At 51.9% G+C, this 15,279-nt stretch overlaps 1 protein-coding gene across 7 annotated transcripts in view; it reads right to left on the bottom strand.

Annotated features, from left to right (window-relative positions):
* LTBP2 (latent transforming growth factor beta binding protein 2) overlaps positions 1-15,279 on the bottom strand; it is a 109,348-nt gene that overhangs the window by 30,536 nt on the left and 63,533 nt on the right. For all 7 annotated transcript variants that reach the window (XR_015133999.1, XM_086319669.1, XM_086319671.1 and 4 more), the window contains 4 exons: positions 6,218-6,292; positions 2,594-2,716; positions 749-913; positions 275-490 (listed from right to left, as the gene is read on the bottom strand). Coding sequence is in view for 6 of the 7 variants with exons in the window: in XM_086319669.1 (XP_086175795.1) it covers positions 275-490; positions 749-913; positions 2,594-2,716; positions 6,218-6,292 (579 nt within the window). In the remaining variant the exon portion in view is untranslated. The remainder of the gene's footprint in view (positions 1-274; positions 491-748; positions 914-2,593; positions 2,717-6,217; positions 6,293-15,279) is intronic.

Below are 15,279 nucleotides of genomic sequence, written 5' to 3'. Positions count from 1 at the left end.
GGGTCAGCAGTGGTTGGGGGGTGGTGCTATGGAGCCCCCACCAGCAGCTCTCTGGGACATGGGCACCTTTTGACCCCAAAGGAGGAGGCGTGGCCTTTCCATCAGGCCAGGCCATGAGAGCAGGTTCCCAAGGCCAAGCTGCGTTTCCAACTCCCTTTCCTAACGCCCCTGAGGTGGGACGCCACGGGCCCAGGGTAAACACCCCACTTCTCTCTGAGGTGCTGTAACCTGAGCGGGTGGGGAAGCCCTCAGACCTCCTCCCCAAACCAGATACCCTTGTCGGGGACGGTCTCGGCCTCCACCCAGGTGCCGGTGGCCGCCCGCAGTGGCTGCCTCTCTGCTGGCCTGGGCAGGGTCCCGTTGCGCTTCGGGCCGCGGTCCCTTGAGGGCCGGGCCAGTTCCTCCTCCTCAGCTTTCCTCATGGACAGGCGGATGTCTGAGCTCGAGTAGGTGTAGCCGTGGCCCGCAGGGCAGATCTCCCTGAAGGCCTCTGCAAGTTCAAGCGTCAGAGGACCAGATGAGGGGGTGCTGTTCCTGCAGGAATCCAGGGTCCTCCTTTCCCTCCCTCCTGGGGGGCAAGGCAATGTGGCAGCGAAAAGGGAGAGGCCCCAGGTCGGGTTAAGGAAATGGTCAGGGAGGAGGACTCAGGGTCTCTGGCCTTAGGTTAGGTCCAGGGTAGGGGGACAGCGGCCACTGGCATGGAGGAAGCAGCTCAGTGGCTGGGGCCAAGAAGGGAACAGAGGGTTACCTGTGCCAGGCAGGGGGCATTTCTCACACAGGCTGCCCCAGGCTTTGCCCACGCGGCTGCAGCAGCATATCTGCTTGGTGATCCGCTGGGCCAAAGGCAGGGCGCAGGTGCCGGGCCCCAGCAGCCGGTAGCACAGCCCCTGCTGCATGGAGACGGCCTTGTCCGCTGCAACGGGCACAGCGGCAGGTGAGGGTGGGCGGGAGGGGGTGGGTCACTGGGTATGTCAGCAGGTGGGGGTGGGCAAGTGATGGGGGCCAGGTGAGGGTGGGCAGTTAGCTAGCGGGAGGGGAAAGGCAGAGGACGGTGCAGTGGCCGGCCACACGGGCTCAGGTCGGCCAGGCCTGTGTCTCGGTCTAGAAGTTGGGGCCCTGAAAGTACCCACAGAACACAAGGAAGAGTGGCTGCAGGGATGCTTCAGCCCCTCCTCAGGTTATCTGTTTGAGGGGCCTGGACGCCCAGCCTCACATGGGAGAACTGAGAGCAGGGAAGGGGATGTGCTTGCTTGTCTCAGATTCTCAGTCCATGGTGTTGTCAAAAGCCATCCTGGGGGGCCCACATGGGAGCAGTGTGCCCTGAGGGCCACAGGGTCTCCCTAGGCAGATGAGTCAAGGTGAGAACCACCGGACTGATGGGGAGCTTTGAGGACAGGGGCCCTGGCTTGGCCATCTTCACAGCCCAGGCAACTGGGGTAGTGTCTGGTTCATGCAGGTGCTCAGTCAATGCTCTCTGATGGACGGATGGAGGGCTAGATCCATGAATCAAAATCCCGTGGACTGCAGTGAAGGTGAGCCACACTGGGCTTAGAGAATAACAGCCGGGGCCATCTCTGCCTCCCTGCCTGGAGGGTCTCTTTCCAGCATTAATAAATTAGTGACCGTGAACTCTTCCTGACATGTTCTCCCCACTCTGTATCCCCTCATCCTTTGCTGTCTCCTCTTACTATCGCCTCTGGGGACACTGGGGACGCTGGATCCAGTCTCTCCCTTGCAAGGGTGCTCCCTCTTGTGAGAGTGGTGCTCGAGTCAGTTGTCTTGTGGTCTCGCAGACCCAGGACTTGGCAGTTCACAGACTGAGGGCTTGGCCGGCCGCAGGGAGCTTTGTTGAGCCTTGGGGTGGCCGACCTGAGCTGAGTTGCTACTTTGCAGAGTCCAGTTGAGACTGGTTTTATTCAGTCCTGGTCAGGCCTCCCTGGTCTGGGCTGTGATGTCAGTTCTGCCATGGGGAGTGGCAAACGGGGGTGGGAGGTGGAGGGGGGCAGGGGCCGTGGGCAGGCGACTGCTAGCCTGGGCCTCTCCCAGCTGGAAACCACAGAGGTCCCTGGAAACAACTGCCTGAGTGTACACACAAGCACACACACAGACACGATGCTGAGATGACTAGTGACATGTCTGTGCTCACGGACACAGAGCACGTCCAGACACGGGGACCACGGGATTTATGGAAAGGCCCTGGGGATGGCAGGCTCTTTAAGAAAGGTCTGCAGCGAAGCGCCCAGGCAGCTGGGCTCAGGCGCTGCAAGAGGCAGCCGCAGCTCAGCGAGATATCACAGCAACGCACATCCCCCCAGAGCAGATGAGGCAACAGATGGGACAGCAATGATGAGAGAGAAACAGAGGAGGTAGAAAATCCCAAACTGCAAAGCCTTCAAAGAAATGCCTGAAGCCAAAAGAGAAGCAGTGACTGTCTCCATCCCAGTAGGATGAAGCAGAGGGGGTTTGTTGGGGCCCAGTCCTAGGTGGAGAGGCAGCCTGGGTCTAGGGGCATCTTTGCTCTCAGCTGGCCTGTGGACCCCCAGAGTCCCATCTTGCCCCCCAGTACCCCACCCTGGCCCCTCCCTGCACTCACACACACAGCGGCTCCTGGACGGATCCAGCAGGAGGCCGGGTCTGCAGGTACACAGGTAGCTGCCCCTCGTGTTCACACACTCCGAGTCCTCGCACAGGCCCAGCGTCAGGCACTCATTGACATCTGTGGGGAGCAGGGAGATGACCAGGGACCCCCCCGCCACCACCCATTCAGAGAAACCCAGGCAGAGCTCTGCTACGATTCTCCAAGTAGAAGAACAGCAATAAGAGCTGTTTACTCAGTGTGATCCCTCTCGCTGGGCCTCAATTTCTCATTTGTAAAGTGGGGATAATAGTAGTAACCACCATGCAGTCCCATTAGGGGGATAAAATTAGATAAACATTGCAAATCACTGGGTCCAGGAACTGGTGATTATGGTCATAATGTTAATGTTAGTGTTCACTGAGTGCCTAGCATGCCAGGGACCACACCAGCTGGTTTGCATATGATGTGTGTGTGTGTCTGTGTGTGGGTACGTGCTCAGTCGATCAGTTGTGTCTGGCTTTTTGTGACCCCATGGATTGGAACCCACCAGGCTCCTCTGTCCCTGGGATTCTCCAGGCAAGAATACTGGAGTGGTTTGCCATTTCCTACTCCAGGGGATCTTGCGGACCCAAGGATCAAACCCGCGTCTCCTGCACTGGCAGGCAGATTCTTTACTACTGTGCCATCTGGGAAGCCCTTGCATATGATATATTATTTACTTCTCACAATTTTATCAAGTAGGTCCACATGGCCTCATTTTACAAGTGAGGAAATTGAGGCTCCAGGAGTGACTTGCCGAAAGTCACTCAGCTAGTAAGTGGCATCCTGGGAAGTAAAAAGGAGCAGATAAGGGGAGAGGTGGCTTGGAGGGTGGAGAATGGTGCCCAGTGCCTCCTATTCAGTCTTCCTGGACAGACCCCGAAGCATCTCTGCTGGACCCAAGATCCAAGGGTCGTGTCCACAGTGAGAAGCTGCAGGATGGGAGGCCTCAGCAAGGAAGATGAGGTGAGAGGCTGGAGGTAGGCACTGGGAGGAGGGCAGGGGGAATCCCAACCCTCACACTCCAAGATGTCAGAAGCCCTCCTGGCGATGGCACCTTTGTTGACGATGGTGAACATGGATGATCTGTGATGGGCACCCAGCTCTGGGACCTGCAGGTAACACTTGGCAGCCCAGAGCCACCTGCTTGCCCACAGGCTTTTGGGGGAGTAGGCACTGGGCACAGGAATAAAGATGTTGAAAGATGACCCAGCTTGGGCACCAAGGGGAGCTACTCCTTGCTGGATGTTCTACTGGGGGAGGGAGAGATAAGAAGGGAACCGATCCGTTTGCCTCCAGACTGCGGACAGAGTGACATCTAAACACAAATCTGAGTTGCCTCCTGTCTGCTTGAGAAGCTTCTGGGCTCCCCATCACCTCCTAGAGGGAGCCTCTAAACTCTCACCTGGTATCCAAGGCTCTCCACCATTTTCCAAAAGCCTGTGGCTGAATCGGTGGCTCTGATAAGACCCTGGGATGCCTGTGTAATCTCCTGTGGATACACTGGCGGTACTCCAGCTAGCCCAAACTGCTTCTTGGCTCATGCTGGTCCCTCAGCCTAGAATCCCCATGTCCCTTTTTAGTTGGCCAAGCCTACTCTACTTCCCAGGTGGCGCTAGTAGTAAAGAATCTGCCTGCCAATGCAGGAGACTCAAGAGATGCAGGTTTGATCCCTGGGTCAGGCAGATCCACTGAAGGAGGAAATGGCAATCCACTCCAGTATTCTTGCCTGGAGAATCCCATGGACAGAGAAACCTGGCGAGCTACTGTTCACAGGGTTGCAAAGAGTCAGACACGACTGAAGTGACTTAGCACACAGCAGAGCACACTCGTTTTTAAACTCTAGGTCAGATATCACCGCATTGCAGGCAGTTTCTTTACCAGCTGAGCTACGAGGGAAGCCCAAGAATACTGGAATGGGTAGCCTATCCTTTCTCCAGAGGATCTTCCCGACCTAGGAATCAAATCAAATCTCCTGCATTGCAGGCAGATTCTTTACCAAGTGAGCCATCAGGGAAGCCCAGTATCACCTGGAGCCTTCCCTGATCTTCCAGTCTGGAAAGGATGCCAAAGCACCCAGTGCCTCGTCCTCTCGAGAGCACTTCTCTCATTGTGTGAAGTTGTTACGGCATCTGCCTTCACCTGGGACAGTGGCTGTGTCTCGTCCATCACTGTGAACTAAGACCTAGAGCAATGCATGCAGCTTATAGCAATACCCCCAGATTAGCCTGTAGTTTATAGCAATACCCCCAGATTAGCCTGCGGAAGTAGGCGACAAGGATGGAGACAATAGGGACGGTTCCTACAGGTGCAGAGATGCGGGGTCGCATCCCAGACAGGGAGATTGCAGCCACAGACATGGGTAGGAGGAGGTTTTAGGGGCAGGGTCTCCTGGGGAGGGCCCCTCGGCAGCTCAGCGGAAGGAAGGTGGAGAGCCCATCTGAGATCCTGGGAATCCCTTTAATCCTGCAGACCGGGAGACCTGCCAGGCAGAGAGGCCACTGGGGATGGTTTAGATACGAGCAGCCCCACTGCATTCTCTAAGGGCAAAAATACTAACTTCTCTGCACACCCACTGGCCATGAGGTCCTTGCTTCATTGCCTCTGAAGAAGGCAGATCTTCCGGGCTGGGCTGGATCAGAGGCCTCTCCTTTTGCCTGGTCCAGGCACCAGTTCTTATCCATGGGCTGGAAATCCCCATAGGCAGAGATAGCCCAGATTCCTCTCTCCTGAAGAACCCTCCAAGGGAGGGGATCTAGGAGGCCATCTGTCTCCTGCCTCTAATCTGGGTTCACCCAAAGCAAACCATACAGACAGCGATTTATCCAGTTCCCCAAAGGGCATCTGTCTCAACCCCAGGAGCCTCCCAGGGGCTGGCAGGCCCAGCTCACATCATACCTCTTGCCAGGTCCACCGCCAACAAGGGTTCCCTGCTCAGAGCCATGGCTGAGCGCCCCCCTTCCCATTCTTTGGTCCTGAGGTGTCCCTGGGCCTTGTCCCTCTGGGAGGGTCTCTAATGCAGAGCATCCAGGCCTCACTGGCTTCACAGAGCCTGCCAGTCAGGCCAGCCCGGTCCGGGGACTGTGCTTCAGGGTCTCCTTCCCCTGGCCCCAACTCTGCCTGTGCCTGCCCCACTCCAGGAAGGAGGCCTGAGAAGCTGAGGGGCTTTGCTGGGAAAAGTCCACAGAGATCCCGTCTTTGCAGACTGACTTGATCTCCCACCCTGGAGTCCAAAGTCCTCCTGTTCCAGGGAGAGCAGCCCAGGAGGGGAGTGGATATGCGGGGAGAGCACCCTGAGTTGCTGCACCACACAGCTCTAGATCTGGGTGGGGGATGGGGGAGAAGTGGCGGAGGGGACAGTTTGGCTCCCAGGCCCCGCTCAGCTTGCACCATCATTACCCTCTGACTTCCTTAGGCCCTGGAGCTGGCAGCCACCGCCCCCCCCCAACCCCCCTGGCCCAAGCTGGGGCTTACTGGCCCAGCGAAGATCACTCCGACAGCGGCAGCCGCTACGTCTGTCACGGGGGAGCGTCTCTCTGCATTATCGTACCTCTGTCATCTCGGCTCCCCAAGCCCAGCCCTGGGCCTGGTCATCCTTACCTTCGCAGTGAGTGAGATTCAGTCTCTTGTACCCCTGGGGACACTCCAGCTGGCCATTTTCAATCACCGGGGAGGCTAAGGAGTGAAGATACAGACAGGTCTCAGTGGAGGGCCCTTGGGCTCCTCTGTCACCCATGCTGGGAAGTGGGGCGCAGTCTGGATGTCCAGCCCACCCTGCAGCTATGAGGCCTCAGCCCCCCAAGCCATCGCCCTGGGCAGCTGTGCCTCCTTGGCCAAAATCCTTTCCCTGGCTCTCACCAGGCTACTCTCAGTGCACCTTGCTACAACTAAAAATGATACTAAGTGACTATATATGTTGTATATAGTTATAATATTAGATACAGTTTATATTATATGATATCAATGTTGTAAAACATGTGACTGAACAAGTTTTATTCAATTTTTACTTTCTGTTTGTGAAGTAATTATAGAGTTGCAGGAAGTTGCAAAAGATAGTACAGAGGTCCCGTGTGCCCATCACCCACCTTTTCCTAATGGCTGCATCTTACACAACTAGTTATTTTGTTAGTGTTTAAACATCTGGATATGACAATTCACAGTCGGGTTCTAAGTTCGGTTTCTTTTGATGTTTAATTTTAATGCTGCCATAAACAGCATTATCTGAGACAAAGGATCTCAGACAGAGATGGAAGATGCTCACTGCTGGTTGTGCTTATAAAACAATGATATTCATTCATTCACACTCACCAACTGTGTGATGCAATTTCAACCATGTTGACATTTGGTTAGTAGAGTTTCATGTTCCCTAAGGTCAGTTAGTTACGCTGACAAATTCAAAAAAGTTAGAAAACCTGTTCTCAAGTTTTTCAGGTATGCAAATGAGTGGATTTACAGCAACAAATCACACGATGATGGGATTGTTTCCAACATCCATTTTCAAAAGGCTCTCTCCCACCACGACTTGCTTGGAAAGCATCCCTGCTTGAAGATTATAGTGAACAAAACTGGGCAGCAGTCTGAGTCCAGATGGACCAACCCGGCAATAACTCTCAGTACTTTGGTGCTGATAACTCCTATCTTGATTTCACAACATTCCCCTTTACTTTAAAGAGAGAGAGAAAAGAAGTGTGCATTAAAAAAACACAACTGACATCTAATAGGAACAGAGAAAACATCTCCACTACCTTGGAGGGACAGATTTATATGTCAACCTCCAAAGAAGTCCTTTGAAGATGTGTTTATTTAAATATTTTTTTTCTTCAAAAGCACTAGCAGATGGAATACTGCTGACAGCTACCTGTCATCAAAGGTAAAGGCAACAAATGTGGAGCATCTATCTTTTTGTTTAAAAAAAAAACAAAGAAGAACTCATGTTTCAGTTTGATAATTTCCTTGTCAAGTTGTAGCCACTAATTCTGAAGGGTACAGGGATTCTACAGATACTGTTGCAACATGAAGTTCTGTAAAGATACCATAATACTTTTAATGTCTTGTTTTATAAAGTTAACAGTGTGATGATTTCCTGTGGCAACGTATCTTCTCCTAGCTCTGACTCCTTTGTGGCAATAGCTTGCCTATGAAGGTTCTGGTGAGGGGACATTACAAACAGTCTTCTTCAGCTCCATTACCTTGCTGGTCCTAACATCAACTGAGATTATAGAGTTATTGGGTAAATCTTATCTTTATTCAAGAAGTCATATATTGTTGAGAATATAGTTCTTCTATCTTCCATATAGATTCAGCCTTTAGTGGCTTACACAATAGATAGTTCTTCATATATTTATTGTTGAAATAGATTCTTGCAAGTACCAAGAGAGGCATTAGGAATACCTATTCAGTTCAGTTCAGTCACTCAGTCGTGTCCAACTCTTTGCACACCATGAATCACAGCACGCCAGGCCTCCCTGTCCATCACCAACTCCCGGAGTTCATTCAAACTCATGTCCATCGAGTCGGTGATGCCATCCAGCCATCTCATCCTCTGTCGTCCCCTTCTCCTCCTGCCCCCAATCCCTCCCAGCATCAGGGTCTTTTCCAATGAGTCAACTCTTCGCATCAGGTGGCCAAAGTACTGGAGTTTCAGCTTCAGCATCAGTCCTTCCAATGAACACCCAGGACTGATCTCCTTTAGGATGGACTGGTTGGATCTCCTTGCAGTCCAAGATACCTTCATCCAATTGTACAGCAAAGTATGCACTCACTTGTTATTTTTGTTTTTGTTTTTGGTATGTGGGATCTTAGTTTCCTGACCAGGGATCAAACCCATGGCCCTGCACTGAGAGCTCAAAGTTGCAACCACTGGACTACGAGAGAAGTCCTCTGGTGTTTTAAAATGTTCTTTCTAATCAAGATAGATTTTAGTTCATCATTAGCTGTTATCTCTGGGCACATTACACACTGAAGGTGGGGTTTGGTATTAATGATGCTAGATATAAGCTGTATTTTCGTATAGCCTTCTTGATCATCTGACTCCTGGGGTCCATTTTGGGTCCCATGTGAGAGGCCGTTGTTACTTTTACCTTGGAATATAGCTAATGACCTGTCAGAGGAGAATCGTTAGCCTTGCATTTTTAAATGATTGCAGTTATTCGTATTATTTTAAATCCTGTTTCTTTGCAAGAATGTTTTAGAGTCACTTCTCCATTTGGTGAGTGTTGCTTTAGTTAACAGCAGACCACCTAACTGAAAAAACCCACAAGCAGAACACTGTCGTGCGGTCCGTGTTGTGATACGGAAGACAAACATGAGGAGGCGCTGTGTTTCCCTGGAAGGCTCACTCTCACCTGAGGATGCTTGGAACTGCCTGATACAGAGATCAAGTGAAGCCATAAATTAGTAAAACTTCACTTTTTTTGGGGGGGGGGGGTCAAAGGATTGTAAATTGAAGTTGTAATATATATCAGTTCAGTTCAGTCGCTCAGTCGTGTCCGACTCTTTGTGACCCCATGAATCGCAGCGCCAGGCCTCCCTGTCCATCACCAACTACATATGTATACATATTTATACATATTTTCCGCAAACGGTCTTCCCCAGGGTTTGCATGTCGTCATCCACATGGGGGAAAACAGCCTAAAAGGCCGCAGTGCAGAGATAAGCAAGGGATCTGGAAACGCTGCTGACATTGAGAAGATGGATGGGGGTGAGGCTGGGAAATGTGAGTGTCTGGCCTGGCGCCTGGTGGCAAGAACTGAGGACAGGGAGGAGGAAAAGCACGAGGGGAAGTTGGGGAAACTCAAAAAGCAAGCTGATTTATGAGGAGCAGAAGGTGGGAAGGAATGGCGCGAGGCGGATGCCAGGGGGCCGGGAACATCTGGACGGCGCGTCGGAGGCTGGAGCCCTTGGGCGCATATGGTCCCGTCTCTCACAATAACCCCGCGAGGCAGGGGTCATTATCCCCAGTTAACAAATTAGGAAGGACGGTGACTCTCAGAAGGGGCTGAGTCAGGGTTGCAACCAAGCTTCTGGCTGTGAAGGGTGCTTCCCCCACCCTGAGAGGAGGAAGCGGGGAGCCAGGAGGCCAGGGCAGTAAGCTGGTGCCCCGAGGGAGAAATTAGGCGGAACTTTAACAAAGGATTGTAAATTGAAGTTGAAATACGTATGCTATGCTATGCTATGCTAAGTCACTTCAGTTGTGTCCGACTGTGCGATCCCATAGACGGCAGCCCACCAGGCTCCCCCGTCCCTGGGATTCTCCAGGCAAGAACGCTGGAGTGGGTTGCCATTTCCTTCTCCAATGCATGGAAGTGAAAAGTGAAAGTGAAGTAGCACAGTCGTGTCAGACTCTAGCGACCCCATGGATTGCAGCCTAACAGGCTCCTCCGTCCATGGGATTTTCCAAGCAAGAGTACTGGAGTAGGGTGCCATTGCCTTCTCCGAATACATATATACATATGTATACATATACGCCACAAACTTTTTGCTTCTTTAACAAACAGGAGAGAGGTGGTGGAGAGCTGGGCTCAGAGGAAGGGTGGACCCAGCCATGGCACCCGCAGGAAACCCTGTACCCTGTGAACCAGGGAACATGTGAACTGAGAGTAGCTGGGCTCTCTCGTGAGTCTGGAAACACATGCTTTTCCTGTAAAGCGCCTTCCTCCCGAGAGGACTCTGCCCTCTCACTGGCCTGAAGAGAAACCGTTGATTGGACAACACTTGGCAGGGGCAGGCTTCTAGAAAGAAATGCCGAAGCCAGTGTTCCTGGTGAAATGCCCACTTTAGCAGGACCCTCAGCGCCTCTCCTCACACCTCACAGAGGCCAAGTCATCTATAAGGGGCTCCTTCCTAGCTTCTGTAAGGACAAGTACAGCATCCGATCCAGAAAAATCTGCTTATATCTCTTTGAGGGAAAGAAAACCAAAGTTCAGATGACCATGTGGAAGGGAGAGACCCTGGCTTAGGATGAGAACTCAGCACCCATCCACAGCTCTGGGTGAGATTTTGGCATTGATGGGATAGAGCGGGTATCACCAGGCACATCTCTCAAGTGCTCCCAACGCACACAGGCCTTCCCTCATCATAGTGATTAAATGTGCTGTGGCTGCCTGTTTGCTTGTCCATCTCCCCTGATAAACTGTAAGCTCTTTATAAAGCTCCCCTGACAAAGTGTAAACTCTGTGAGGACAGGAACCTTACCTTCACGGTCATTGCTATGTCTCTGGAAACACGCCCAGCACACGGAACAATACAGGCACTCAGTCAAAATGGAATGAATAATACAGTAGCAAGCATTAAAAAGGCTTGTGGGCTTCCCTGGAAGCTCAGCTGGTAAAGAATCTGCGTGCAATGCAGGACACCTGGTTTAATTCCTGGGTCGGGAAGATCCCCTGGAGAAGGGATAGGCTACCCACTCCAGTAGTCTTGGGCTTCCCTGGTGGCTCAGTCGGTAAAGAAACTGCCTACAATGTGGGAGACCTGGGTTTGACCCCTGAGTTGGGACGATCCCCTGGAGGAGGGCATGGCAACCCACTCCAGGATTCTTGACTGGAGAATCCCCATGGACAGAGGAGCCTGGTGGACTACAGCCCATGGGGTTGCAAAGAGTTGGACATGACTGACACAGCACAGCAAAATATCTTGTACTATGGGCTAGGCCCTTTTATAAAGGCTTTACAGGTAATAACTTATTTAATCCTCATAACAGCCCTTGGAGATACTAATCTTATCCCCAACGCCCAGATGAGCAAACTGAGGCATAAAGAGGTTAAGACACATGTCCAAGGTCACCCAGCTGGTGAATGGAACTGGGATTATGAATCTGCTCCAGAAGACAAATTCTGAACCATCCCTCTACTAACTACAAATGAATGAATTCATGAATTCATGACAAGCCTTAGGAGTTGTCTAGGACAAGAATTCCTAGGGTCCAGAGGCCATAGGGTGATACCTGCCCAGAAGGAGACCTATCACTCTTCCTGGGACCTCCTCCTCTTTAAGAACAAGGGATCAAGAGAGTGAATGAGAAAAAAAGGTGGAGTCATGCTGAAGGAGGTCAGAGGAGTTCATCAGATGCTGGGGAATTAATCAGATCCTTGGCAAATGCTCCACAATGTGTACAATGGGAGAATCATATAGAATTGATAAAGGAAACAGTGAAGACCCTGTACTCCTCCTGTGGCCCCTCAGCCAGATCAAGATAAAACCAGGGTCGGAGAGCAGAGGACTTGTGGATCTGGAAAGACAGAGTGCTGAGCTGGGATTCCTGTGGGTGTTTCAAAGAGGCTCTTGCAGAGTGGCCTTGCAGTTGGGACCTTGACCTGAGAGGCCAAAGCAGCTGATGAGGGGTCAGCTGGACTCAACCTGAAGTCCAAGGAGTCTGAACACCCCCAGATGCTTGGGAAGCAGGTCGGGCAGATGTGTGTGACTTTCCTGGTCAGGAAAGCTGGGCCACGTGGGCCGGGAGCTCAGGTCTTCTGGCCCTGGCCTCGGGCCCTGTCCACTCACTGCCAACCCTCCGTTGCTCTCAGAAGGAAGCAGAAGGGCCACTGGCTGCAGCCTGCCCCTGTCCTGCTGATTCTTACCCTCAGCTGCTGGAATCCCCAAGGAGGCCTCAACAAGGGCAAACTAATTGCTGGAGACAGTTTTGGCCCTGACTCTGTTGACAGAGCTCGGGGAGGAGATGGGGGGAGACATATGTCTGGCTACGGGGCTGTTTACAAGCCATGCTGATCTCAGTCTGTGATGACAGATGGTTGTAGCAGGGAGATGTGGAGGGTCCAGAGAACACACACACACACTCAATACACACGGGCACATGTACAGGCTGAAGCTTCAGTCCTGATTTGCAAACTCTGGCGGGTAAGCTGGAAAGAAAACTTCGACTCCCCTGGGGCAGCGGAAAGGGTGTGGGTGCTGGGGCAGGCAGGCTCACATCTAATTCCTGGCTCCACTCTGACTAGCTGTGTGACTTGGGGCACACTTCTTAACCTCCCTCAATTAAAAAAAAAACCTTAATTTTTTTTCCCATGTAGAAGTGAGATAGAAACTCAGTTTATGGGTTGTTGTGAGGATTAACTTTATTGAAACGATCAACATCAGACTAAAGCTAGCTCAGGGCCTGGCACAGTCCCTGGAGATGCTCCCCTAGACCTCCCCGCTCCCTCCTTCCCTCCCTCCCTCCCTCCCTTCCAGCAACACAGTTTTAAGGACAACAAGCTGGCCGGCTGCTCCTTACTGGCTGGAGAGACTTGGGCAAGTAACTCTCTGAGCCTTGGTTTTCTTATCAGTAAAATGAAGATGACCATTCTTTTCTCAGGGCATTATTGTGAACACTAAACAAGCAAGAAAATGTCTGAGCGTGAGGCTTGTCACATATTGATTATTATCATAATGTCCATTATTCTGGTGGTGAAGTCCTAATGGATCACCCTCCCTGCTACCAGTGATGCAGAAATCCCACCCAAAGATGGGCTCTGACTGCTTCTTCAGGGTGGATCTGAAGTCAAAATGGGTGTCTCGGTCACTATGAACCATGAGGTAGGGAGGGGTCTGGTCAGACACCTGGCTCAAATGGGTACCACACCAGCCACCCCGACCCCACCGCTCCCTGGGGCTCTCCAGGCCAGAGATGCCACGTGTCAGTGACACCCCTGCGGGGGTAGGAAGGGTGTGAACGTGAGCTGAGACACATTTCCCAGGAGGCTCTGAGTCCCTTGGAAGCTCTCAGAACAACCCTGAGCCAAAGAATCACGACTTTTTTCAGCCCAACAAACTGCAATTTGGAAAATCTCATTTCTTTAGGGCAGGAGACTGGGCGTCTGACCCAGAGTCGCAGGGAACAGGAGCCCCACCCCGGCACAGCTGTTCCCCCGGCCCAGGTCCTCTAGTTCAGCGAATGCCCAAGCCAAGAGGCAGAGGAAGCAGATTACAGAGCAATTAGAACTAGAGGGCTGGGGTCACATAGACCTGGAGCTTCAGGGCCAGTTTCATCTATAAAATGAAGATAGTAACACCACCTAGAGGTGTGGTTAGCATGCAATGAAAGGAGAACAAGCATGGTGCCCGGCTCATATCACACCTTCTGAATTAAGAGCATCTAAAGAGGATGTGGGGCTTCCCTGGTGGCACATATGGTAAAGAATCCACCTGCAATGCAGGAAACCCAGGTTCGATCCCTAAGTCAGGAAGATTCCATGGAGAAGGGAATGGATACACACTTCAGTATTCTTGCCCGAAGAATTCTATGGATGGAGGAGCCTGGTGGGACAGAGTTGGACACAACTGGGCGACTAACACACACACACACACACACACACACACACACACACACACACAGGAGGACGTGACGGGGTGATGCTGCCATGACTCACACTAGGATTCTGTGCCCCAGCCCCCTCAGACATCACCTTCACACGCCCATTCTCCCCAGGGGCTGACATCACAGACTGACAGCCGGAACACCCCTTGTGGGCAAGGATCATGGCAAAACCAACCCAAACCAAGGCTTTCCTTCTACTGAGAGTTTCAAATCAATTTCCAGACATCTACATAAACCTCCATCCCCTTGAAAATCAAGTTCCTTCTCCCACTCCTTCCACTCACTAGTTCTTGGTAGGCACACTCTTCGTGGTGGGGGGCTGAGGACTTCTGGAAACATCCCACTATAGAGCTAGACAGCTGCAGTTTTTAATAAGTTCTCCCTACTGCTCAGCTTCCAATTGAGCTCTGCCTACTAGAAACTTCCATACATCTGTTTTTCCCCCTCTCACCAAACCACACAGAACAAGCTTACCTGCTCCTCCCCCCACCCCATGTTTTTTCAACACATCGCCCTTAACTCAGACCAGTGCTCCTGGCTGGTGCCTTGCCTGTCTGTTCAATCCAGTCTTCTGGCTGGATGCTGGCTTTCATGTACACCTGGAATACAGTCCTGGGATGCACCCTCTTGACTAAAATCCTGGTCTAGTATCCTGACTGGTGTTGTCTTTAGGCAGTCCCAACACCCCCACCCGACCCCTTACTGATTACAGATCAGGCAGTCCCAGGGCTTCCCTGATAGCTCAGTTGGTAAAGAATCTGCCTGCAATGCAGGAGACCCCAGTTCTATTCCTGGGTTGGGAAGATCTGCTGGAGAAGGGATAGGCTACCCATTCCAATATTCTTGGGCTTCCCTGGTGGCTTGGCTGGTAAAGAATCCGCCTGCAATAAGGGAGACCTGGGTTCAATCCCTGGGTTAGGAAGATCCCCCAGAGAAGGGAAAGGCTACCCACTCCAGTATTCTGGCCTGGAGAATTTCATGGACTGTATGGTCCATGGGGTCGCAAAGAGTCAGACATGACTGAGTGAATTTCACTAGTCCCCTCACCCCCCTCACTGATTATGGAGATCCTGATCCGTTAAGCATTAGACACAGTGTGATTTGAAATATAGCTCCTTGGTCCTAGCTATGTGACCTTGGACAAGCTCTTTAGCCCTCTCTGAGCTACATTTTTCTCCCCCAACAAATGGGGATAAAGATCCTTAGCTTGCAGGTGGTCACGACAGTGAAGTGAGATAACGCACGTGAAAGCACAGCATAGTGTAAAAATTCAGTAACTGGCAGCTATGATTGCTTTTTCAGAGGGAAAGTCGTATAATTCCTTGAAGGGGCAGAGCAAGAGAATCGG

The sequence above is a fragment of the Bos grunniens genome, chromosome 10 (genome assembly GCF_055505025.1).
Source record: "Bos grunniens cultivar Pamir isolate PY7600 chromosome 10, Bosgru_T2T1.0, whole genome shotgun sequence".
NCBI classification, from domain to species: domain Eukaryota; kingdom Metazoa; phylum Chordata; class Mammalia; order Artiodactyla; family Bovidae; genus Bos; species Bos grunniens.
Note: the sequence above shows the minus strand (reverse complement) of the source record. Positions and strands in the feature narration are given on the sequence as shown.